General features: G+C 42.7%; 1 protein-coding gene across 4 annotated transcripts in view; it reads right to left on the bottom strand.

The window, feature by feature from the left end:
* Nucleotides 1–25,515, bottom strand: part of IGSF11 (immunoglobulin superfamily member 11) — a gene marked incomplete at its 3' end in the record, with an annotated part of 128,411 nt that overhangs the window by 6,356 nt on the left and 96,540 nt on the right. For all 4 annotated transcript variants that reach the window (XM_079767332.1, XM_079767334.1, XM_079767333.1 and 1 more), the window contains exons 2-4: nt 12,708–12,871; nt 11,069–11,276; nt 8,274–8,429 (exon numbers count right to left, since the gene is read on the bottom strand). In XM_079767332.1, the coding sequence (XP_079623458.1) occupies nt 8,274–8,429; nt 11,069–11,276; nt 12,708–12,871 (528 nt within the window). The remainder of the gene's footprint in view (nt 1–8,273; nt 8,430–11,068; nt 11,277–12,707; nt 12,872–25,515) is intronic.

Genomic DNA, 25,515 nt, shown 5'->3' with positions numbered 1-25,515 from the left:
TGTTGATTTTTGTCTTCAGTCTCTCAAAGGATTCCACCCTGCCCATCCTTTCTCCATCCCCGTCTGTGGGGTCTCATTTCAGGCCCTTTTCACTTCTCAATGGACTATTATTAGAGGTTCCCATCTATGATCTCACTGCCAATTCCTCACCTTGATTGCTAAGGCTATTCCTAAAATGCACATCTGGGTATCTTCTCTTGCTTTATATAGGCCAGTTGATACCCAAAGTCTCAAAGATAACATCCAAACCCCTTTCTTGTTATATCATGTCTTTCACAATCTGGACCTGAACTTGACAACCTCCTTTCTGGCCAAATCTCCATGAATCTGTATGCCAGCTTCACACATTTAAAATGTCAAACCAAGACATTCCCTCTGTTAATAATATCCCCTTTTAACATCTGTTCACCTTTTAAAATCCTTTTCTGCTCAGAAATCTCTTTCCACCAAAAGATCTTCCTAAACTCTTCAGGGAAAAATAACACTTCTATATTTTTAATTTTATAGCACTATAAACATATTTATAGCATGACACACGCAGTGTTACAATTATCTATATACTAGAGGCCTGGTACACAAAAATTGTGCATGGGTGGGGTCCCTAGGCCTGCTCGGCAATCAAGGGGTCCCATATTGGAGAGGGTGCAGGCTGGGCTGAGGGACACACACCCCCTCCGTGCACGAATTTTGTGCACTGGGCCTCTAGTACAGATATAAAAGCCTAAGCAACCAAACAACCAGTGGACTGGTCACTATGATGCGCACTGACCAACAGGGGGCAGATGCTCAATGCAGAAGCTGCCCCCTGGTGGTCAGTGTGCTCCCACAGCAGAAGCAGTGCTCAGCTGACCGACCCGTCCCAGTGGCCCACCAGCCCAGCAGCAGCCACTCACTCCCTCAGTAGTCCTACAGGTCCAATCTCTGCAGAACAAGCCAGGCACTAACAGACTGGCACAACTGGCACAATCCCGACAGCACTGCTGGCTTCCTAGAAGTCGGCCTGGGGCACCACAGCCACTTCCCCTCCCTAGATGCTCCACAAGGAAGAAACAATATAAAAGTGGCGACAAGGTGGCTCCCAACAACCAGGGCGAACATCAGCAGGACAGAGCCAGATCCCAGGCCGGCAAGGGCGACCCACCGCCTGCCCAGAGGGCTGATCACATCCCATCCCCCGCCCCTTGCGATGGGTGCCAGGTGCAGGGCTCATGGCTGACGAGTGCTGCTTCGCCGGGCGTGAACCTCTCCTGATGAGGACTGACTGGGCACAAGCCCACAGCAGGTACAGCGGGGCAGGGATGAGCAGGAGCAGCATGCAGGAGTGCAGGCAGCATTAGATTGCCAGTTTCGGCCCAATCCCTGCAGGCCATGCCAAGGGGACTCCACCCGTGCACAAACTCATGCACCAGGCCTCTAGTATCTTTATATGTGTCTCCTACATTAGAAAATATGTCTAGTTTTTTAAATATATTTTTATTGATTTCAGAGAGGAAGGGAGAGGGAGAGAGAGACAGAAACATCAATGATGAGAGTCATTGATCAGCTGCCTCCTGTACACCCGCTACTGGGCACTGAGCCTGAAACCTGGGCATGTGCCCTGATGGGGAATCAAGCAATGACCTTCTGGTTCATAGGTCAACATTCAACCACTGAGCCATACCAGCCAGGTGAAAATATGTCTAATTGCATTTATGTCTCTCTACCTTCCATAATACCCTATCCTTAAGTAGTTGTACAGAATAAGGGTTGTATCTATGTATGTACATACTGTACACACACATCTTTGAAGAATGGAAGAACGTACAAAAAGAATAAATACAGTTGTGATAACCTTAATTTTATAAGAACAGGGTGTACATCCCATGGGACTTGCTCTTGTCTTCAGTCAGAATGACAAAGAGAAAAATAAGCACATGTTTATTCAGCAACGTTAGTGGGTGAAGACTTTGTTACTCTCATAGGAGAATTATGGAAACACTCTCACTGGGGAGGGGGTCGACAGAGGAAGTTCAGGAAGAAGAATCAAGATGCCTGAGGCTCCCTAACATGGAAGAGGAACAGCAGTGCTTTCTATCCACAGACTCTAGGCAAGCACAATGTCCTCCCCAGGCCTCAGGCTTCTCCCCATAACATGCAAGTGCTGGACTATGGTGATGCTTAAGATACCCTCATGCTCCATCTGTGATCTCCACACAAAGTTCTGCAGCGTTCTCAGCAGGGAGAGCTCATCATCTCTCTCCACTGTGCTATCGTAATATATAAAAACCTTGGGTCCATCATGACCACAGGCTTGACCAATGGGAAGTCCTACAGTCAGCGCTGGGTTGCCATGGTGACCCAGCACTGACTGCTGCGGCTACAGGCGTGGTGACCCAGCACTGACTGCTGAGGGGCTGCGAATCAAGCCCGGAGAGAGGGATGAAGAGAGAAGCAGGGTCTGATCCATAGCCTGTGTGGCAGCTGTTGATCAGCACTTGCCTCTCTCTTTCTCTCCGGGCCAGGCCAGCAGCCGTGCCTCCATTTCTCTCCAGGCCCCCACTGGGGCTGCTGATCAGCCCCACCTTTCTGATTAGGCCCCATTGATAGGCCCAGAGACACTGACTGGCATAGAAACCAACCAATCAGAACCAAATCTGGGTGAAGTGGGAGGAGCCAATGGCTGCCTAGGAGGTGGAGCTTTTGATGCTGACTGCCATAGAAACTGACCAACCAGAACCAATTCTGGGTGAAGTATGAGGAGCCAATGGCTGCCTAGCATCAAAAGCTGACTGGCATAGAAACCAACCAATCAGAACCAAATTGGCCAGCAGAGGAGGGCAGTTAGGAGTGATCAGGCAGGCAGAGGCAGTTGGGAGCAAGATCAGGCCAGCAGGGGAGGGCAGTTAGGGGCGATCAGGCAGGCAGGCAGGTGAGTGGTTAGGAGCCAGCGGTCCCAGATTGCAAGAGGGATCGGGCCTAAACTGGCAGTCGGACATCCCTCAAGGGGTCCCTGATTGGAGAGGGTGCAGGCTGGGCTGAGGGAACCCCCGCCTCCGTGCATGAATTTCATGCACCAGGCCACTAGTTCAATTATAAAAGGATGAGGACAACAGAGGATTCCTTAGGAACCATGAAGGAAAAAGGCATAATTTATAAAGAACACTGAAATAATCAGTAGAAGGTACAGGGGAGGATAAATATAAAACAGAATATTAGGAATCCATCTAAATATATCCATAATCACAATTAATATAAATGGATTTTAAGAAAATGAAGGCACAGGGTCACATAGCCATTAATTTCTGAAGTCAAGAGTCCAACCACATCCTCAAACTTGACAAAAAAGAAACTTTATAGAAAAACAGGTACAGAAAAATCAAAATAAATTTAAACCATTAGAGAAACTGAATCAATAATCAAAAATCCACCAACAAAACGTAACAGCAAGGCAAGGCTTAGGCAAATTCTACAAAATAATCAGATAATCTCTATCTTATTCATACTGCTGCAGAAAATAGAAAAAGAAGAAAAGCCGCCCAACTCATTTTGAGGCCACTGTATAATGTGATACAAAAATTGAACCAAGGACAATAGAAGGCAGAAAAATCACAGGCCATTCTCCTCACTATGATCACAGATGCAAAAATTCCATTAAAATAGGATTCTGAATGGAGCAATTCGTTTTAAAATAATCACAAACAGACTTTATTTCAGAAATGTAAGGATGTTGCAATGTTTGAAAATCTATTAATGTAATTCATTTACTGACATTTTGGTCTGGATAATTCTTCATTGTGGATGCTGTCCCGTGCATTACAGGATGCTTATTAGCAGCAGTCCTGGCCTCTACCCACGAGCTGCCAGTAGCACCTCCTCCCAGCTGTGACAATCAACAACATCTCCAGACACTGCCCAGTGGAACTGTCCCTGCTTGAGACCCCTGATGTAGAGGCTGCTGAACTGTTTCATGCATTATGCTTCCAGGGAACCTGGGCCAGTTGTACAAGCCTTAGAAGCACGGACCAAAGGGCTACATTTTGCTTGAAATAATATCAACCTTAAATACAGTTTCACTTACATTAGAATTCAAAAGTAGACACCAAAAGGATAATACTGAATCCACTATTATTTCTCCATATGAAAATGAAGTGTACCTCCTAGGATACTGGTTCTAAATCTACTCATCTCTTGACTATCCACATATGAACTATATGAGAATTTTTGGGTAACTTTTATTTTGACATAATTTTAAACTTACAGAAAGTTGCAAGAATGTCACAAGGAACTCTACTATATATATATATTGTACATCATCTACTCAGATTCAACAACTGTTCATATTTTGCCCTATTAGGTTTGTAATTTTCTCACTAAGCATATAAATACTTTTCTGAGCCATTTAAGAGTGAGTTGAAGCCCAGCCATGGTGGCTCAGTGGTTGAACATTGACCCATGAATCAAGAGGTCAAGGTTTAATTTCCAGTCAGCGCACATGCTGGGGTAGGTTGCAGGCTAGGTCCCCAGCAGGAGGCAGCTAATCCATGACTCTCCTTCATCATCTATCTCTCCCTTCCTCTCTGAAATCAATAAACATTTTTTTTTTAAAGTGAGTTGAAGACATTGGGCCTCTTTACAACTAAGTACTTAGTATTTCCTAAGAACATTCTTTGCACAATCACAGGATAAGCATCCAAGTCAAGAAATTTAACATTGGTACAACAGTATTATCTAACCCATAGCTTATACTCAGATTTCACCAATTGTCCCAATAATGTCCTTTTTGGCTATTTCTTCCTCTGTCCAGATTCTAATTCAGAATTCCACATTGCATTTAATTGTTTTATCTCCTTAGTCTCTTCCCATCTGCAATAGTTTGTCTTCCCTTTGGTTTACTTGATGTTTTCTCCTCATTGGGTTCAGTTTGTGTGTTTGACTTGAATACCACAGCAATGATGTTTGACATGAATACCACAGTTTGTGTGTTTGACATGAATACCACAGCAATGATGTTGTGTTTGACATGAATACCACAGCAATGGTGTCCTTCTCAGTGCATATATTAGGAGGTACAGGATAACACCTTCTAACAATATTAATAACTAGAGGCCCGGTGCATGAATTTGTGCACAGGTGGGGTTCCTCAGCCTGGCCTGTGCCCCCTCACAATCTGGGACCCCTCAGGGGATGTCAGACTACCAGTTTTGGCCCAATCCCTGTAGGCCGGTCCAACATCCCCCAAGGGATATAGCAGTGCACGAAGCGGCAGGCGACCTAGGAGGAGCCCAAGTCTAGGCCGGGCACCTCACTGCTCCCACTCATTCCAGCCCCATGGTGCCTGTCTCTGCCATGGGGCTGGAGCGCCGCAGCTCCACTCACCAACCATGAGCCTGGCATCTGGCGCCCGTTGGTCAGCTGAGTGGCACTCCCACTGTGGGAGTGCACTGACCACCAGGGGGCAGCTCATGCATTAAGCGTCTTCCCCCTGGTGGTCAGTGCATGTCATAGTGACTGGTCAAATAGTCGTTTAGGCTTTTATATATATAGATGTTCACTTTGATCACCTGGTTAAAGTGGTATCCACCAGGTGTCTCTACTATAAAGTTACAGTTGACCCTTGAACAACACAGGGGTTAGGAGAACTGACACAAACCCCAGCAGTAGAAAATCTGCATATAATTTTTGACTCCCCAAAGACTTAACTACTAGTAGCCTACTGTTGACCAGAAGCCTTATGGATAACCTAAACAGTCAACACATATTTTGTATGTTATATGTATAATGCATGGTATTGTTACAATAAAGTAAGCTAGAGAAAAGAAAATGCTATTAAGAAAATCATAAGGAAGAGAAAATACATTTACAGTATTTATTGAAAAACTCTGCATATAAGAGGATCCCTGTAAATTCAAACCCTTGTTGTACAAGGGTCAACTGTATTATTTTTTTCTGTGCAACTAATAAGTAATTTGTGGAGACATATTTTGGAACTATGTAAATATCCTGTTCCTTATCAAACTTTTGTCCATTATTTTGACATCAGTGATGGCTTTCCTAATTCCACCATTCCTTCTATATACAGTAATAGGTATTCTACTGTTAGAAAATGGCTTTCCCTTATTCTACTGGCTTTCCCTTATCCCCCATTTATTTATGTATATCAGCAGGGACTCTCATTTTATTCAATGGATTATGTATTTATTTTAATGTTCAAATTGTCTCAGATTTGGCTGGAAGAAATGCCTTCAAGCTGGCCCCTATACACAAGGTCAATGCTAATTCCCACATATTATACCCCTGTCACTAATCAGACATCTGGGGTGCCTTCCCCTGGTGTCAAAACATTCTTTTCTCAGAGATGCATCCTGAGTTTATATTAATCAACTGCAAACATATTAGTAAAGTAAATCTTCTGAAAAAAAATATGTTGAGATTAAATGTTATTTTGAGATCTACTTTATTTATGTAGCTATCAAGAGGTAGACTTAAAACTCAGACTCATTTAATGTGCATTATTATGAAACATGAAATTATCTAAAGTAATTCTGATAACCAATCCAGAGTTTGAATTATAAAAGACAAACATTTTCATCCTAATTCTCTTTTATACCCAAAGAACCAAAGAATATTCAAGTTGCAAAGAAAATATCAAAAAAAAATGTGCCCCAGCTGGTCTGGCTCAGTGGATAGAGCATCAGCCTGCAGACTGAAAGGTCCCACGTCCAATTTTGGTCAAGGACACATGCCTGGGTTGTGGGCTCAATTCCCAGTAGGGCGTGTGCAGGAGGCAGCCGATCAATGATTCTCTCTCATCACTGATGTTTCTATTTCCCTCTCCCTGTCCCTCCTTCCTCTCTAAATCAATTTTTTTAATTTGACTGATATATATTTATTCATAAACAAGGTATGGAAAGTTATAATGGTGAGATCAACAAGTTAGTACAGAAATAAAGCTATTTAGCCCACAGTGTGACTAAAACATCTACCAATAAAAAAATCAGTAGAGAACAACAATATTGCAATAATTATTATTAGAGTAACAAAAGGTATTATGTTGAAAGAAGTGTTTTAAAATAATGACATTTGGACTAGGTTAACTTAAGGTGATGGGAGGTTCATTGATACTTCTGTTGTGATTCTGAAAGAAAACTAACAAACTCTTTAAGAAGTTGGTGGTCCTGGTTCTTTAATGTGTCTAACTTCACATACAACTTAGGACTTTACTTTTCCATGGTTCATACTAATCAGGCATAACTAAGGTTGTTTTAGATCTCTCCATTAACTGCCAATTCTTTTTTTATATTATTTTTAATTGATTACAGAGAGGAGGGGAGAGAGATAGAAACATCAATGATGAGAGAGAATCATTGATTGGCTTCCTCCTGCACGTCCCCTACTTGAGGGGGGGGGGTGTGGGGGGATGGGAATCGAGCCTGCAACCCAGGCATGTGCCCTTGGCCGGAATCGAACTTGGGACCCTTTAGTCAGCAGGCCGACGCTCTATCCACTGAGCCAAACTGGCTAGGGCAACTACCAATTTTTTAAGATTTTTACATCTGCCCTGAAAATGTTACAGGGAACATGTTCTGTATTATTGATTATGTGAAACCCGAGACTGCTAATTCCTAATTTTTTTAAATAGATTTTATGTATAATTCTATAATTTTCCTCATTTTATTTCATAAATTTTCCTCAATTTTTCAGGGGTGTTTCTTTTAATATCAAATATAAATAGCTGGATTAACATGTAGAAAACCATCAGTGATATTCATGCCTTCCCTATGTTTACCTGTCTGATGTGATCAATTCCTGGATGATCGGTGGGGCCTTTTCCTGTTCTCTTTCCCATCTTCCTCCTCTAATTAGACATGAGGCTGCAAACAGGATGATTAGCCCTTCCATGACCATGCAGATGTTCCACGTATAAAAGTAGGCAGTTGCATCTCAAGTAGGAAGTGGATTCTCAGTGATGAACTTCAAGGATTATCTTACAGTTAACAACACAAAGAAGCTACCACTGAGCTATTTTAAAATCTTCACTATGATGGAACAGAATTTCCATATATAGTTACCACTGAATAATCTGTATTTCATAAAACCAGCAATGAGAAGATATAATACAATGTTTTGTTCTCTTTATAGTTGAAAACACAAAATGATCCAGATAGCTTTTTCAGCAGTTAGAAATACGGTGTGTGTTTTTTCAAAATCTGTGAAAGCTATTACTTTGTGAGTTTTAGAATCAAAATTTTCCACAATAACTAATTAAATGAGTTAAGCAACACTCTACTACATACCCTGAGTGGCTGTTGGAGGTAGCTTGAAGGTATTGTCTAACTTCTCCCAAAGATAAGTTGGTCGAGGAATGCCTTCCTCAGAGCTGCAGAGCAGGATGACATCGCTGCCGACATCCTGGGATCCTTGGATTTGGCAATGAGGGGCAGAAGGGGGAACTATAATAGGAAGAATAAGCAGCAAAGTATGCAATCACTACAAGCCAAACGATGACAGAGGTGAGATCCAACATTCAGTACACTAGAACCTCACTGCTTTTGGAACACATACACCAGGAGACGACCTGAGTGAAGCCAGTGATAGTCATGTACTATTCACAGGGCTTGGGCATAGGTGCCTACAACGTCAGTTAGCAGGGAACAAGTATGTAAAAGGGGCTACACTCTCTGACCACATTTTCAAGGTATCTTATGGACTTGCTTTCACTCTGCTTCGTCTAAATAATTTGTGAGATTCTTTGTTCAACATATTGCCTTTAATAACACTGCTGAATACATATGTTCACAGCAGCATCATTTACAATACTAAAAGATGGAAACAACTCAAGTGTCTATAGATAGATGAATAGGTAAGTGAAATGTAGTTATACATACAATGAAATATTATTTAGACTGGAAAAGTACGAAAATTCTGACATGTTACAACATTGATGAATCTTGAAGACATTATGCTTAGTGAAATAAGCTAGTCATAAAAAGACAAAATATCATTCCACTTATATGAGGTATCTAGAGTAATCAAATTCATAGAAACAAAGTAGAACGGTGATCTCCATCAGCTGGGGATAGAGTGACATGTTGTTTAATGGGTACAGAGTTTTAGTTTTGCAAAGTGAAAGTAGTTATAGAGATTGGTTGCACAATAATGGGAATGTACTTAACTTTATTGAACTGCACTGTAAATTTTATGTTACATGTATTTTGCCACAGTTAATTTTTTTCATTACTGAAAGAGGCCACTTGTAGAGAAGATACCTTAAGGAAGAGCAACCACTTACCCTGCTAGCTCCACTCTGGCTAAGATCACCTCAACAAGGTCCTTTATCACTTTACAAACAAAAACCAGGCAGACCTACTTTATACCTAAGCTACTTTGTGGTAGGGGAAGTTATGGTAAGGTTCAAGTCTACCTACTACTAGACAGTAATACAGTGCACATTTTCTAATCATTAAGGCAGATGAGGACACAAAGATCATGAAATAAAAAAATTACTGGAAAAAAACACTAAAGAAAGAAGGTGGTGATTCATAGCAAAAACAAAAACAAAAAACAAAAGCAAGCAAAAAAATATAAAGAAAGTAAGCCCATGGCTTGGAGTCCCTTATTAGGAAATACAGGCAGTAGGGATTAAATCCAAGAAATGATGTACTTGTAATGCTAATGGCTTTTCAGTAAATGTGTTCCATCTTGCAAAAATGAATGAATGAATGCCTAAATGAAAGAATGAAAAATAAATGCAGTACACAGAAGAACCAGGAAAGAAGGTGGGTGGAGGAAAAGAGAACAATGAGAGTAACCTATAGGTAGGAAGAGTAAAAAAGTCTCAGGGTACCCTACCTGCTACGATAGGATAAACCAATCTCCTCAGTTTAGTGTCTTCAACATTGCCACTGTGACGCTATGAGGGGAAACCAACATAATTCTTTGAAGGCAGCATTAATTATAAAATAAATTAAAGGTTTTTTTTTCCTTCCTTTAAAAAATGAAAAAAATAAATAAACTTGGAGAATGTGGGAATCTAGTTATCTAACTTACAGGCATAAGCAAGGAGAATAATATTAAATTCCAATAGTACTCAAGAGTATCTTAAAATCTACAATTTTAATATATTAGAATGAATGATACTTCTAGGATAGAATTCTCCAACCTGGTTCTTAGTTTTCTTAATCTGTTTAAAAACTGGGAGGACAAGGCACCACGGAAGAAAAATGTCAAGAACCCCCGACACTGGTATCCTCAAGTGACTCAATAATGGAAGGGATAGGGAGAGAGCTTGCCAAGGAGCATGGGAGCAGGTTCTGAGACTCAAGTAGGATGAAGGGCCATCAAAAGCATCAGCCTTTTCTAAGTACTTGCCATAAGCATCCATTTCGGAGGAGTGTTTTACTTCAGAGGCAGTGGAACTGAGAAATAAAACATGTTTAAGAGTGGATATAATTAAGTATTGGATAGTCTAACTTGCCAGTATAATGGAAAGAATACTGATCTGAGTAAAAAGACCTACATTTTAATCTAAACTTTATTGTGCTTCTTATCTATATAACCTTGGAAAAGACCTTAATCTATTTGGTCTTGGTAGTAAGACCAACTTGATCATATAACTTATCATTTAAATAAGGATACTTTTGAGAGTAAGAGGAGGTATTATTAAAATCATGCCAGGACAAGAAGTGTAAACCAACAACTGGTGAGCCTACTCAGAGTTACACAGACATGATGAAGTAGTTAACTATTTTCACATGGGCTGAAACTTCCGCTTCATACTCATAAATAATTCTTGATTTAATTTGCTCTCAACAATACATCCTCTCCTGCACGATCCTAAAGAAAGTGAGAGGCCACTTGTGATGGTATTGTATATCATCTTTATCCAGGAAGTGAACTTTAGAAAGCTACTAAAATGGAGTGTGGCGGGGGTTGGCGGGGGAGACTAAGCAGCACGGAGAAGCAGAGTGGACGTGGGCTGGGCGGAGAGATGACATGAGAAGGACACAAGCAGACTGTGAGTGTAGTAAACGTGCTTGAGAGGAGGTTCGTTAGTAAAGCCCAAGTGCTTGGGACATTTGCTATCACTCACCTAAAACTGTAAGACCGGTGACCCCAATGTTCCTGCCCCCTCTATCCGGAAGGTTGTTAACCAAACACTGGTAGGTGCCAGTGTCTGATAGCTGAGTGTTGTTAATGAAGATAGAGACATTGGTGGCTGGCATGGTGCCTGCAAATCCTACCCTGCCTTGGAACTGGGGGGCGCCATCGAACATCTGTCCACCCTGATACAGAATGACCTGCAAAAGAAAGCAAAGTCAATAAACTGGCCACTGCATCTCCTTCTGGACACGTAACTGTAACTACCTAGTAATCAGGAGACTGCACCAAACATTAGAAAACTTTATTTCTAAATTAGAGCTGCCACCAAGTTCTTACTGTAACACCTGTCTGTACGTATCCAGGGATTCTAAATTTTACATACCAAATTGGAATAACATTATTTCCTTACCTAACTCATCAGAATAAAGAAAACATCTTTATGCTATGCTACTATCGGCCCATAAATATTTTTACTGGTTCAAAAAATTAGATCCAAATTAAATGTTTTTTTTAAAAACGAGCACTGCTATTCTCATGCTTACTAGGTCACATAATAGATCAAAGGTAATAACTGAATATACATGAATGTCATAAAAGGGAAGGAGAGTTATAAACCCATGATTGCTTTCTTATATCAATTTCTATCTATCATCAAAGTTAACTATTCGTGGGAGGGGACTTAGAGGAGCGGTGCTGCAAAAAGCCCTTAGGGCTGAGAGTGGGGGACCTGGTTCTATTCCAACTCTACCAGTAAATGTTTGCATAAACGTGGCCAAGTCTTTCTTTGCCTGTTTGACTCAATCACTGACTCCTAAAATGATGAGGGTGAACAAAATGATCTCAAAGGCTCAGTCCAATTACACAAGTTCCATAGTTAAAAGAAATTCAAAAAGTTCCAATTAAATATATTTGTTCCCCTACAGAGGAATGAATAGGAGGTTATGTCCTCACCCTTTCCTGCCAGCCCAACTCCCTTCAGAAAATTCAGCTTATCAAATATTTTTAGGTAGTGATAAGTTTATTGAAGCAGGAAAGCTTCATAAAAGAAATAATTAACTCTGGGAATGAAGGTGTAGTCATAATCACAATGCATTAATCTTCTGAGCATTCTTTTCTGCAGTAGCTATCACATATTATGGGTTTTTTGCCTATAATTGATATACCTGATTAGGAAATAACTTCTATTTTCATGTACCCTAATTTGTTTGAAACTCCAGTATGCTGGCTGGCTTTGTTTAAAATACTGTAAAATTAGCCAAATAATACAAGTACTACTTTCTTAATATTATCACAATCTGTAAAAAGTACTTTCTCATCCACCTAGTTTCAGTCCCTGCCTTTCAAAATGTATTTTGCTTTGGTATATAATCAGTTTTGGCATTTCCTGCCAGTGATTTTTTTATGAAATTCCAGGTTCCTACATAAAATTCTCAGAAAGATCCCCTTGACATCTGTTAATTTTTCTAAAGCATCTCTTCTGATAGTTAACTTAATGCAGGAGTACAGGCAGCACACACTGAGCATGCCACCTTCCTCTAGAAATCAAACATGTACTCAGGATGCTTTCCTACCTGCCTCCTCTGAAAAGATTAATATCCTAGAGGCAGCCCAGGATGGAACAGAAGTACCTGCTCAGGTTGGTTGGCATTGGCGAGAGGAATGACCATCCAAATGACATTGAGGTTGATGAGGGCAGCACTGGTGGTGAAAGTACAGGGCAGGACTGCTGTCTGACCCCGGGCCACCTGCACACTCCCAGGGCTCTCTGAGACCTCCAGGGAAACCGTGACACCTATGGGAGAACCAACAGGAGGTTATGTGCTCACCCTTTCTGGACAGAGAGAGCTGTGTTTTCATGTGATTAATAATCCTATCTAATAAAAGGGTAATATGCAAATTAACCATCACTCCGTGACAAAAATGGCAGCGCCCATGGCCACAAGATGGCGGCGCCCAGTCCTCATAGCCCCGAGCCCCAGCAGAGTCTCCAAGTCTGCCCAGCAATGGCAGTCCAGGGTGTCTAGCTGGGAGGCGCCCGCCCCACACACAGCAATTCCTGCCCAATGGCGGCAGTCCGGGGTGTCCAGCTGGTCGCCCCCGAGCTACGCGTGATCGGGGGCTTGGGGCCAGGGTGTCAGGCCGGCAGCGACCCGCCCCCCGAGCCACGCGCGATCGGGGGCGAAGCAGGCCGAGGGGCTTTTGGCCGGGGTGTCAGGCCGGCAGCGACCCGTCCCCAAGCCACGCGCATTCGGGGCAAAGCGGGCCGTGGGGCCTGGGGCTGGGGTGTCAGGCCGGCAGTGCAGTGCACCCCCAATGCGCGATCTTCAGGCCAGGGAAGGCACCCACCGGACTATTTGCAGCCAGGCTGAGATGGGGTGTCATCTGGCTGGGCTGAGGCGGCAGCCTTGGCCTGGGGTCTCAGCCTGGCCAGGGCCCAAACCCCTCCAGCGGTGGCAGCCTGGGGTCTCAACCATTGAGTCACACCAGCCAGGCAGATATGGAGGAATCTTAAATGTTTCTTTTTTATAATATATATTTTATTGATTTTTTACAGAGAGGAAGGGAAAGGGATAGAGAGCTAGAAACATCTATGAGAAAGAAACATCGATCAACTGCCTCCTGCAAACTCCCGACTGGGTATGTGCCCCCAACCAAGGTACATGCCCTTGACCAGAATTGAACCTAGGACCCTTGAATCTGCAGGCCAGTGCTCCATCCACTGAGCCAAACCAGTTAGGACTGTCCAATATGCTAAAGAAAAAACCCTATCTAATAAAGAGGGAATATGCAAGGGAGGGCATTTGGGGGTGACTGGGGTGTCAGGGGAGGGCAGTTAGGCATCGATTGGGCTGGCAGGGGAGTGGTTAGGGGGTGATCAGGCTGGCAGGCAGAGCAGTTAGGGGCAATCAGGAAGGCAGGCAGGCGAGTAGTTGGGAACCAGCAGTCCTAGATTGTGAAAGGGGTCCCAGATTGGAGAAGGTGCAGGTTGGGCTGAGAGACACCCCTCCCCTGCCCTCGTGCACAAATTTCGTGCACTGGGCCTCTAGTGTATACAGAATATGACAGTCTTACTAAATAACTACTGATCAGTCACTGAGACAAACTAATGGAAACTATTCATCCCTTTCTTTACCTCTTAGTAACTACAAATGAAAAATAGTAGAGGCTACTTATTCTATTTTGTAAGTCATTATTTGGTATTTGGCCAGATTCAAATATAACATAGGAGAATTCAATTGACAGGGTTTGAGTAAAACTTGACACAGTGATGGGGGATGAAAAAATAAGGCAATTTTTTAAAAAGCATTATTATATTAGCACAACTGCAATATTAAATGCTTATACATAAATCTAACAAAATATTTGCAGGAACTATAACCTGAAAACTCTAAAATGCTGATAAAATAAATAAGACTAAGTAAATGTTCAGTTATTGAATGTTCATGAGGACTGGATGATTCAATATTGTTAAAGTGCCAATTTTCCCCAAAATGATCTATAGATTCAGAGCAATCCCGGTCAATATCCCAGCAGGCTTTTTGTTGATATTGACAAACTAAATCTAAAACACAAGAAAATTAAAAGTGCTAGAATAGTCAAAAAGAATATTGAAAAATAATTTGGAGAATTCATACTATGTGCATACAAAGTTTGCTATAGCGCTATAATGATCAAGACAGCGTGGTACCAGCACAAGGACAGACCACCAGATAACTGAATTTTATACTTTAAGTAAGCCCTTATATTTATAGTCAAATGCTTTTCAATTATGGTACAAGACAATTAAGTGCAGGAAAGAATTGTTTTTTTCAATAAATGGTGTTGGAACAATTCAATATTAACATGCAAAAAAATAATAACTCAGACCCTTGTCTCATAGCACACACAAAAGTCAACTCAAAATGTACTACAGACCTAGGCCTAGCCTGGTGGCTCCGTTGGTTGGAGCATCATCCCATATGCCAAAAGATTGCAGGTCTGATCCCCAGTCAGGGCACATAACTAGGTCAGGGCGCGTGCCAGAGGCAACCAATGAATGTTTCTCTCTCATCTCTCTCTCTCTCTCTCATTCTCTCTCTCTCTCTCTCTCTCTCTCTCTCTCTCTCTCTCTCTCTCCCCACCCCCTCCTTTCCTTTCTCCCTCCCTCCCTCCCTCCCTCCCTCCCTCCCTTCTTTCCTCTCTAAAATCAATAAACACATCCTCAGGTCAGTATTAAAAATAAAAAAATGTGCCACAAACCTAAATGGAAGCTAAAACTATGAAACTTCTAGAAACAAACTTTGTGACTTTGGGTTAGTCAAAGAGGTCTTATCATAGCACAATAATCATAAATCATAAAGGAAAACAATTAATAACTGGACTTCATTACAATTTTTAAAACTTGTGTAATTCAATATATTTAATTTAAAAAAATAAAAGACTAAGATACAGACTTAGAAAAAAATATTTGTAAATCATATATCTAATAAAGGACTTGTTTAAAGAATATATAAAGAACTATTACAACTCCATAATAAAAAGACAAACAATCCTATATAATAAAGAGGTAATATGCGAATTGACTATCACTCCAACACACAAAATGGCCGCCCCCATGTGGACACAAGATGGCCAGCAGGGGAGGGCAGTTGGGAGGGACCAGGCCTGAAAGGCAGGGCAGTTGGGGGTGATCAGGTCTGCAGGGGAGGGCAGTTAGGGGTGACCAGGCCAGCAGGGGAGGGCAGTTGGGACCAACCAGGCTGGCAGGGGAGGGCAGTTGGGGGGGACAAGGCCTGCAGGGGAGGGCAGTTGGGGGGACCGGCCAGCAGGGGAAGGCAGTTGGGGGCAACCAGGCCTGCAGGGGACGACAGTCAGGGGCAACCAGGCCGGCAGGGGAGGGCAGTTGGGGGCAATCAGGCCTGCAGGGGAGGGCAGTTGGGGGCGACCAGGCCAGCAGGGGAGGGCAGTTAGGGGTTACCAGGCCTGCAGGGGAGGTCAGTTAGGGGCCATCAGGCAGGCAGGCAGGCAAGCGGTTGGGAGAAAGCAGTCCTGGACTGTGAGAGGGATGTCCTATTGCCCATTTAGGCCCGATCCTATTGAGGGGTGCCATACTGGAGAGGGTGCAGGCTGGGCTAAGGGACACCCCCCCCCAGTGAATGAATTTCATGCACCAGGCCTCTAGTCTATTAAAATGGATAAAATATGCTCAACATTATCACTCATTAGGACACTGCATATTAAAACCACAATAAGATACCTTTACATACCCACTTGTAGTGGCTATAACCAAGACAAAATCAAGTGCTGACAAGGATGTAGAGAAACTGAAAGCCTCTCTCACTGCTGCTGGGAATGTGAAATAGTTTCAGTTTTTTAAATAGTTTAACATAAACTTACTATACAACATGGCAATTCCATCCCTAGAAATCTAACCAAATAAAACAAAAATACAGAGTGGCCAGATTATTATGATCTCTGAACACATAATAATCTGGCCACTCAGTGTGTGTGTGTGTGTGTGTGTGTGTGTGTGTGTGTGTGTGTATACTAGAGGCCTGTTGCACGAAGAGATTCGTGCAATAGGCCTTCCTTCCCTTGGCTTCCAGCACCGGTTTTCCTCTGGCACCCGGGACCCACGCCTTCGCTCTGGCCAGAGTCTTCCTTCTTCGTCTTTGCTGCAGACTCCGGCCAGAGTCTGCTGTCTTCGCTGCAGACTCCGAAGTCTGCAGTCTTATCTTCACTGCAGCACTCCGCTCCTGTAGATCCCTTCACACCCCCCCCCCCCCCCCGCCCTCCCTCTCATAGCAGGCGTCCTGCCCCGACTGGCCACTCTGCACCTGGAGCAGCTGGGCGGCCGCCATCTTTGGCCTTCTATTTTCATACTCACTCTGATTGGCTGTGGGCGTACCGGAGGCATGGTCAATTTACATGTTTGTCTATTATTACATGTTTGTCTAATATATATATATTAGAGGCCCGGTGCATGAATTCATGCATGGGCATGGGTGGGGTCCAGCCAGCCTGGCCAGGGGGAGGGGACATGGGCAGTTGGCCAGCCTGCCTGCTGGTCGAACTCCTGGTCAAGGGGACAATTTTCATATTAGCCTTTTATTATATAGAATATACACTGAGTGGCCAGATTATTATGCGTTCAGAGATAATAATAATCTGGCCACTCAGTGTATATGTCTACACAAAGACTTGTCTGTGAATGTTCATAGCAGCATTATTCATATCATACTGCCAAATGGAAAAATATTCACCAACTGGTGAATGGATAAATAAAATGTGGAATATCCATACAATTAAACACAAGAAATAAAAAGCAATGAGCTACTGATACATGTTACAGCATGGATGATGAGTCTTTCAAAAGTATTTTGCTGAAAGAAAGAAATCAGATGCAAAAGACAGCAGCGTACTTTATTATTCCATTTACATGAAATGTCCAGCAAAGACAAATCTATAGACAGCAAGCAAATCAGTGGTTACATTGGCTGGAGAAGAGGGAGGAGGGACTGATGCAAATAGGTTCAAGCACTTTTTAGGGTGATGGAAAACTATTAAAATTGGACTGTTGAATTTTATACTTTAAATGGGTAAATTTTGTGAAATATAAATTATACTTCAATATTTCTATTAAATTTTTTTTAAAAAGAGAGAAAGCAGTGGTTCACCAGAGCCAATTCCTCGGAAGCCAAAATCAACTGTTATCTCTTCTGAAAAGAATGCCTGCACCCTGGGACTATAGAATATGGTACTAACAGGAGATTAAAATCCATCAGGGAGAGCCAACAAAGAAGCTATTCTAATCACGAAAAATACATTAGGTCCATGGCAGTATCTCAAACTGTTTTATTTTGGAGTGGTATAATCTCAATTCTCCCCAAAAAAGTAACACAGAATACGGTTATGATTACATTGAGTTTACAAAAATAAATGTACATAACACCTTCCTTCTATAGAACTTCATGTTCTTCACATACAGTCTGATAGTGTTCTCAGGAGTTAAATTTGCAAGATAAAATATTTCATAAAACAAGCCCCATCTGTGGTAGGATACAAAGCACTTCATAACATCAGGGAAAGTCTCTAGGTTAAACAACACTAGGGAAAGTCTCTAAGTTTTTAAAAAAAAAAAAGTTGAAAGAACCTCAAGTTAAGAGGCAGAACGGGAGGTAATTTGATCACAGAACCAGCATGACCAGATCAAAGATGGCCACCACAAGATGGCCCCCACAAGATGGCTGAGTGCACAGAGGAGGCAGGGGAGAAGTTGGGGGGACCAGGCCAGCAGGGGAGGACAGTCAGGGGCAACCAGGCCAGCAGGGGAGGGCAGATTAAGTGCGGGAAAGAACACTTAAATAACACTTTATTTATTTGTCTTTATATATCTGATTTACAAAATTTTTTTTCTAAGTCTGTATCTTAGTCTTTTATTTTTTTTAATTAAATATATTGAATTATGCAAGTTTTAAAAATTGTAATAAAGTCCAGTTATCATCAGGGAGAAGTGGGTTAAGGGAATATGTGTTAGAATGATTATTATAAACTAGAGGCCTGGTGCACGAATTAGTGCACCAGTGGAGTCCCTCGGCCTGGCCTGTGGGATCAGGCTGAAACCAGCTCTCCGACATCCTCCAAGGGGTCCCAGATTGCAAGAGGGCACAGGCCAGGCTAAGGGACCCCACCAGTGAACAATCGGGGCCGCAGAGAGATGTGGGAGGTTGGCCAGCAGGGAGGGACCGCAGGAGGGCTCCAGGGCATGTCCAGCCCATCTCGCTCAATCCCGATCGGCCAGACCCCAGCAACAAGCTAACTTACCGGTCAGAGCATCTTCCCCCTTGTGGTCAGTGCACGTCATAGCAAGCACTTGAGTGGCCTAAGCATATCATAAACATATTACGCTTTGATTGGTTGAATGGCCAATCGGTCAACCGGACACTTAGCATATTAGGCTTTTATTATATAGGACTAGAGGCCTGGTGCACGAAAGTCGTGCATGGAGGTGGGTGTCCCTCAGCCCAGCCTGCACCCTCTCCAATCTGGGACCCCTCAGGGGATGTATGACTGCCCTCTCACAATCTGGGACCGTTGGCTCCTAACCGCTCGCCTGCCTGCCTGCCTGATTGCCCCTAACCACTTCTGCTTGCCAACCTGATCGCCCACAATTGCCCTCCCCTGCCAGCCCGATTGCCCCCAACTGCTCTCCCCTGCCGGCCCGATCACCTGCAACTGTCCTCCCCTGCCAGCCTGATCTCCCACAAGTGCCCTCCCCTGCTGCGACCCACCTCCTCCGCCGGGACCTGCCTCCTCCACACCGTGCAGAGCCGCGGGACCCCCAGGCCTCACTGTGCAGAGCAGCGAATGGGCCCTGCCTCCACTGTGCACTCAGCCATCTTGTGGGGGCCATTTTGTGGTGGCCATCTTGTGATGACATCGCACGCGAGGACCACCTTGGCTTTTATTAGTATAGATATCATGGAGATGTTTTTAAGAGTAAGTGTAAAAGCCAAACTGGTGACAAAACTTCCATAATTTCATGCTTCTGATAATACTCCAAGGAAGAGAATGTTCCCCACTTAACCTCCCCAGAAGAATATATACCCTCCACCCTCAAGTCACTCATTTCCAACTGAACTCATACAATCTTTGATACAAATTTTAAAAAGAAAAAAAATGGCCAATATCTACAATAAAAGCGTAATATGCTAATTAGACCGGAAAGCAGAACAACCTTCCAGACATCATTCTGGATCTCCTTCCGGACGAAGCCACAGTGGCAGGGGCTGAGGCAGAGGTGGTTAGGGGCAATCAGGCAGGCAGGCGAGCAGTTATGGACAATCAGGCAGGCAGGCGAGTGGTTAGGGGCAATCAGGCAGGCAGGCAGAGTGGTTAGGGGCAATCAGGCAGGCACGTAGAGGGGTTAGGGGCCATCAGGCAGGCAGGTGAGTGGTTAGGGATGATCAGGCAGGCAGGCGAGCAGTTGGGGCAATCAGACAGGCAGGCAGGCAGTAGAGCGGTTAGGAGCCAGCAGTCCTGGATTGCGACAGGGATGTCCAACTGCCAGTTTACGACATCCCCCGGCAGTCGGATATCTCCCGAGGGGTCCAGGATTGGGAGAGGGTGCAGGAGAGGGTGCAGGGACCCCACCCCCTTGTGCACAAATTTCATGCACCGGACCTCTAGTAAACTAATAATGAATGAGAAAGATGTAGATGGGGAAGAAAACTACCATAATATGGAAGGATTTCAGAAAAGGAAGAGTAGCTTTGCAGGACAGGGTGGGAGCTGGGGAATGCAGAGCAGGTCTGCTTGTGGAGAGCAAGCCTCTGGGAGGGTCCGGGGGTGGGGGAGGGATAAGCTATGAAACACCAACTTCAGCTGCATCAACTTCACATCTTTATGTAAGGTTAATCCTGAACTTACAAGTATCAAGAGAACTACAGAAGAAATATTCTAGATAAGTTGCTTTCAGAACTTGTAAAAGTGTAGGTCTGTAGCTGGACAGATCTAGTTTGAAATCTGGCTCTTTCATCTATTTAGCTGTGTGGCTCCAAATAAATCACTTAATCTCTGATTGTTGCTTTATCTGTTCAACAGGGTTAAATACTACCCGCACATCATCCAAAAGAAATGATAAGGGCAGTACCAGATGCTGATGGCTGACGATGACTGTTGGGCTATTGCTAGCTAACATTTAGGGCACACTGGCCAAATATCAAGTCCACTTTAAGCACTATACATAAACATATACATACACTTCTACATTTAATCCTATAATGTATCTTTCCCCATTTTACAGAAGAAACTGAGGCCCAGAGAGAATCAAAACCAGCTCAAGGACACACGGCTCAAGGTCACATAGGAAATAATAAGGCCTGGATTCAAATCCTAGAAATGTGTCTATGCAGATCACACATTATACCACACATAACTAGCACACAGAAATCAGTCACTACTATAACATACAATCACAAAATGTAAAACTAGTATGGACTTTTATGTAAAGCCATCAAAGGGAAACCTCCTCTCAACTTCCTGTTTCCAAAGCTACAAATCAGCTTTGATCTGCCTCATCTTCTTTCTCTCTCCTGTTAGATTAAAGGAGCTCATCTAAGACCAACCTCTCATCTGGGCATACATGTTATAATCCATCCTCTAGGCCAAGGGTCCTCAAACTTTTTAAACAGGGGGCCAGTTCACTGTCCCTCAGACCGTTGGAGGGCCGGACTATAGTTTAAAAAAACCTATGGCCCTAACCGGTTTGGCTCAGTGGATAGAGTGTCGGCCTGTGGACTGAAAGGTCCCAGGTTCGATACTGGTCAAGGGCATGTACCTTGGTTGTGGGCACATCCCCAGTAGGGGGTGTGCAGGAGGCAGCTGATCAATGTTTCTCTCTCATTGATGTTTCTAACTCTTTCTCCCTCTCCCTTTCTCTCTGTAAAAAATCAATAAAAAATATTTAAAAAGAAAAAAAAAAACTATGAACAAATTCCTATGCACACTGCACATATCTTATTTTGAAGTAGAAAAACAAAACGGCAAAAACACCCGCATGTGGCCCGCGGGCCGTAGTTTGAGGACTCCTGCTCTAGGCCTCCTTAGCACCCTTATCAGAGACTGCTCCCTCTCATGTAGCATCAACCTCTCCCACTGCACTGGAGCCTTCCTGATAGCATTTAAACATCCTCAAGTATTTCCACTTTTTTTAAAAAAAAAAACCTCCCTCCCTCCACTCCACAGTCCTTTCCAGCAACTGCCCTCTCTCGGATATATCATCATTAATCTTTCCGTAAGAGTTGTCTATACTCACTCTCTCCACAGAGACTCCTCTATTCCGTCTCCAGTGCACCCCTGCCACTACCTCTTCTTAAATAGAGTTCTCCCTAGGTCTCCCAGGGACCTCCTGATGCCTTCACTACTCTTGTGATCATTCTTGGACTCTCGGGAGCATTGAACAGTAATGACCGTGCCCGCTCCTTCTTGAAACATATGTTTCCCTTAGCTTCAGTGGCATAGTTTACTTCTGGCTTTCTATGTCACAGAAAACGTCTGTCTCTTTGCTTTTTCACCCTTCTCTGCCTGGCTATTAAATGGATGCCTTCTAATTCTGAACTCTCTCTATAGACTCATCCATTATCATGGCTCCAATTCTTATATACATGACAATGGCTTCAAAACTTCTCTAACCACAAAGCTCTCTTCTTATATCCAACTGCCTCCTAGACATCTCTATGTAGCTTATCTTAAAGGCACCTCAGGTCAATTTGTTCAAGATGAAACTTGATCTTCCCCTCTGCCTGCATCCACTATATATCTGGCTCCTTTCGAGTGTTCCCTATACTAGTGAGTGGCTGGACCAATCATCAGGTTCTCAATTTTTATTCAGAAATCTTTCTTCATTCCTTCACTCTCTCATCACCTCCCAAACCCAATCCTTGATCAAATCTGATCCATTTTACAGACTAAATTTCTCTTGACTTCTTCAATCAGAGTCTCTGCTCTGTCCTCTGTTTCCTTTTGTCTGATTTGCTCTGTTCCTCACCCCAATCCCTTTACTTAGTGACCTCCTACTTATCCTTCATATTAGCTCAAGCGTTACCTTCTCACAGAAGAGCCTCAGCCTAGGTTGGGTCTCATGAAACACGGTTCCTTTCATTCTGAACACTATCCAAACTCGTAATCATACTCTCATTAGTGTGATTATTTAAGACCGTCACTTAGTGTAAAGTGCATTAAGAGCTCATTACTGTAAATACTCAATAAAAACTCAATAAATACACACTGCTGAACTGATCTAATTCAATTTCCACATGAAAATACTAGGGTCCAAAGAGATAGCAAAGGTCTTAAGATTGGGACCTGCATTTTCTAATTCCCAATAAATAGGTTTTCTACCACACCAAAGTCTTCCACAGACCATATCTCAGAAAACTAATGATATTATTACCTACTAGAGGCCTGGTGCATGAATTCGTGCACAGGTGGGGTTCCCAGGGGGGGCTGGGACCAGGATGTGATCAGCCCTCAGGGTGGGCAGTGGGACACCCTTGCTGGCCCGGGATCCGGATCCATCCCTCTGACACTTCCAGGAGGCCGGCTGCACTGTTAGGATCATGTGGGCGGCACTGGTCCATTGGTACCTGGCCCGTTCTCCAGAGATTGGACCGCAGGACTACTGAGGAAGTGAGTGGCTGCCACTGGGCTGGTGGCTCGTCAGGATGGGCCGATCAGCTGAATGGCATTCCCACTGTGGGAGCACTCTGACCACCATGGGGAAGCTCCTGCATTGAGTGCCCCCTGGTGGTCACTGTGCATCATAGCGGTCGCTTAGGCTTTTCTATATATAGATATTATGATTTGGGTGAAGTGATATTTCTGTACCAACAGAACTGGCACTGAGCAATAAAAACTCAATTTATTTGTAAATATATCTGCTCTCCTCAGTCTCATATGGATAGAAATAGTTAACTTTTTAAAAAATGCTGTTCTGCCCTTTAGCTTTCAGAAATCTCTATGAAACAATTTTGATAGCTATAAAACTTTTAGGACTACACAGAGAATACTTGGGTCAGGAATAAACATCTGTAAGAGACTTTATGGAGAGCATTTTTTATTAGAACTCTGGTGTGCCTATGGTGTGCTGTAAATCCCATACCATTCCCACCCAAAGGGCCTACATTCCCTGAATAAAGAGCCGGTGCAGGGTCATCTTAGATTCTGTCCAAATGGCTAGTGAACCTTCCAATAAAAGGAAGCTAGAGGTAGACCTCTGGATTCTTGGAGAGTGGATCACTGGCATTCTGAGAACTACACATATATTTCTGTTTATAAATTGAGATTTTCTTATTTTGCTCTATTTCAAAACTCAGAGTGATCAGAAAAAAGTTGTGTAACCTGCTTAAGTTTACCTCTACGGAAAAAAATTGGTTCTGAATAACTTTAAAAGGATATGGAAGACAAAGTGAAGTTGCTTTGTGATTGAGTCTCAGCATTCCTATTTAACATACTGATTCAATTGAGTATAATTAAACTTTCTTAGAAAGACTAAGCAGGAATTACATGGGTGTTTTTCACATTTTAAATGCACAGGTTTGTTTTGTTTTTTTTCTAGCTTACAAAAACTAAAAGCCCTATTTCTTTTTAGAGTGCATTTCCATGTTTGAAATTCTATGCAAGAATTTAAACTTTAATACTAAATAACGGATTAAAAAGTCATTGAAAATATCTTGCAATTTGCAATATTTACATGTGAAATGCATAATTTAAGAGCTGAATTGGCAGTGTTTTTCTTAGTAACTTCACCCAAGAAAAATTAAGTCAACTCATGAATTCTGAATGATTCTTAGCAAATAAATATGAAAGACATAAGCACATAGTCTTGTTTCCTCTGAGAAGTTGAAATCATATATAACAGTTGTCTGTACTCTTTTTTTAGGCCCTTACTTCCCAAGATTTAAAGCAGAAAGAAATTCACAATATCTAAGACCAAGAGATAATGTTAGGGGAAAATAAGCTGGCAGCAAAGAATTCTTAAAAATCTTAAGAGGGACCATCCACACACCACATACATAACCAAGGGAACAGAGGATATTTTCCAGCGATAATGCTGGAAGGACAGAAACCTCCCCTACAGATCAGAGCCAGAACACCTGAAGTTCAGAGTGAGAACTGGCCCAAGCAATCGAACTGAGATTTCAAAGTAGAGTGTTTGTTGATATCTGTGGAACGTGTGCGCTCATGTTTCAGGATCAGCCCAACTGACAGAACACGTCCCTCTGGGGATGTAGTCAGCAAAGCATCAAAAGGATCTGATGGCATTTGGGAAGATCTATGTTGTCTTTTTACCCAAAATGTTAACATCAGCAGCCACAAAATGTTTATTGGCTTTTATGATTCCCCTATGACTTCATAAGTACTGTTTCTTGCATATAAAAAAACATGTTAAAATTCATTTAACCTATTCAAATTCAGTTTTGTGGTCCCACCAGACTGAAATATTTTTCAAATTATAAAAATTCTATGCTCTACTCCCTGTTTTCTAAAGGAAACTATAGAATATCCAAATTTCTACTATAGTGATTTTTAAAATAGATCACTTTATCTTCATACTTTAACCAAATTTTAATTAGGTAAAATAATCTATCCTTATAATTTGTATTATATCATTGTATTTTAAAAACTGCAATCTTGTGGTACATCTACACAACGGAATACTACACTGCTGTAAAAAAGAAAGAACTCTTACCATTAGCAACCACATGGATGGACCTGGAGAGCATTATACTAAGCCAAATAAGCCAGTCAGAGAAAGATAAATATCACATGATCTCACTCATTTGTGGAATATAATGAACATAAACTGATGAACAAAAATAGATCCAGAGACAGAGAAGCATCGAACAGACCATCAAACTTCAAAGGGAAAGCAGGGGAGGGAGGGGGGGGGGTAAA

Source organism: Cnephaeus nilssonii, assembly GCF_951640355.1.
Source record: "Cnephaeus nilssonii genome assembly, chromosome: 3".
NCBI classification, from domain to species: Eukaryota; Metazoa; Chordata; class Mammalia; order Chiroptera; family Vespertilionidae; genus Cnephaeus; species Cnephaeus nilssonii.
Note: the sequence above shows the minus strand (reverse complement) of the source record. Positions and strands in the feature narration are given on the sequence as shown.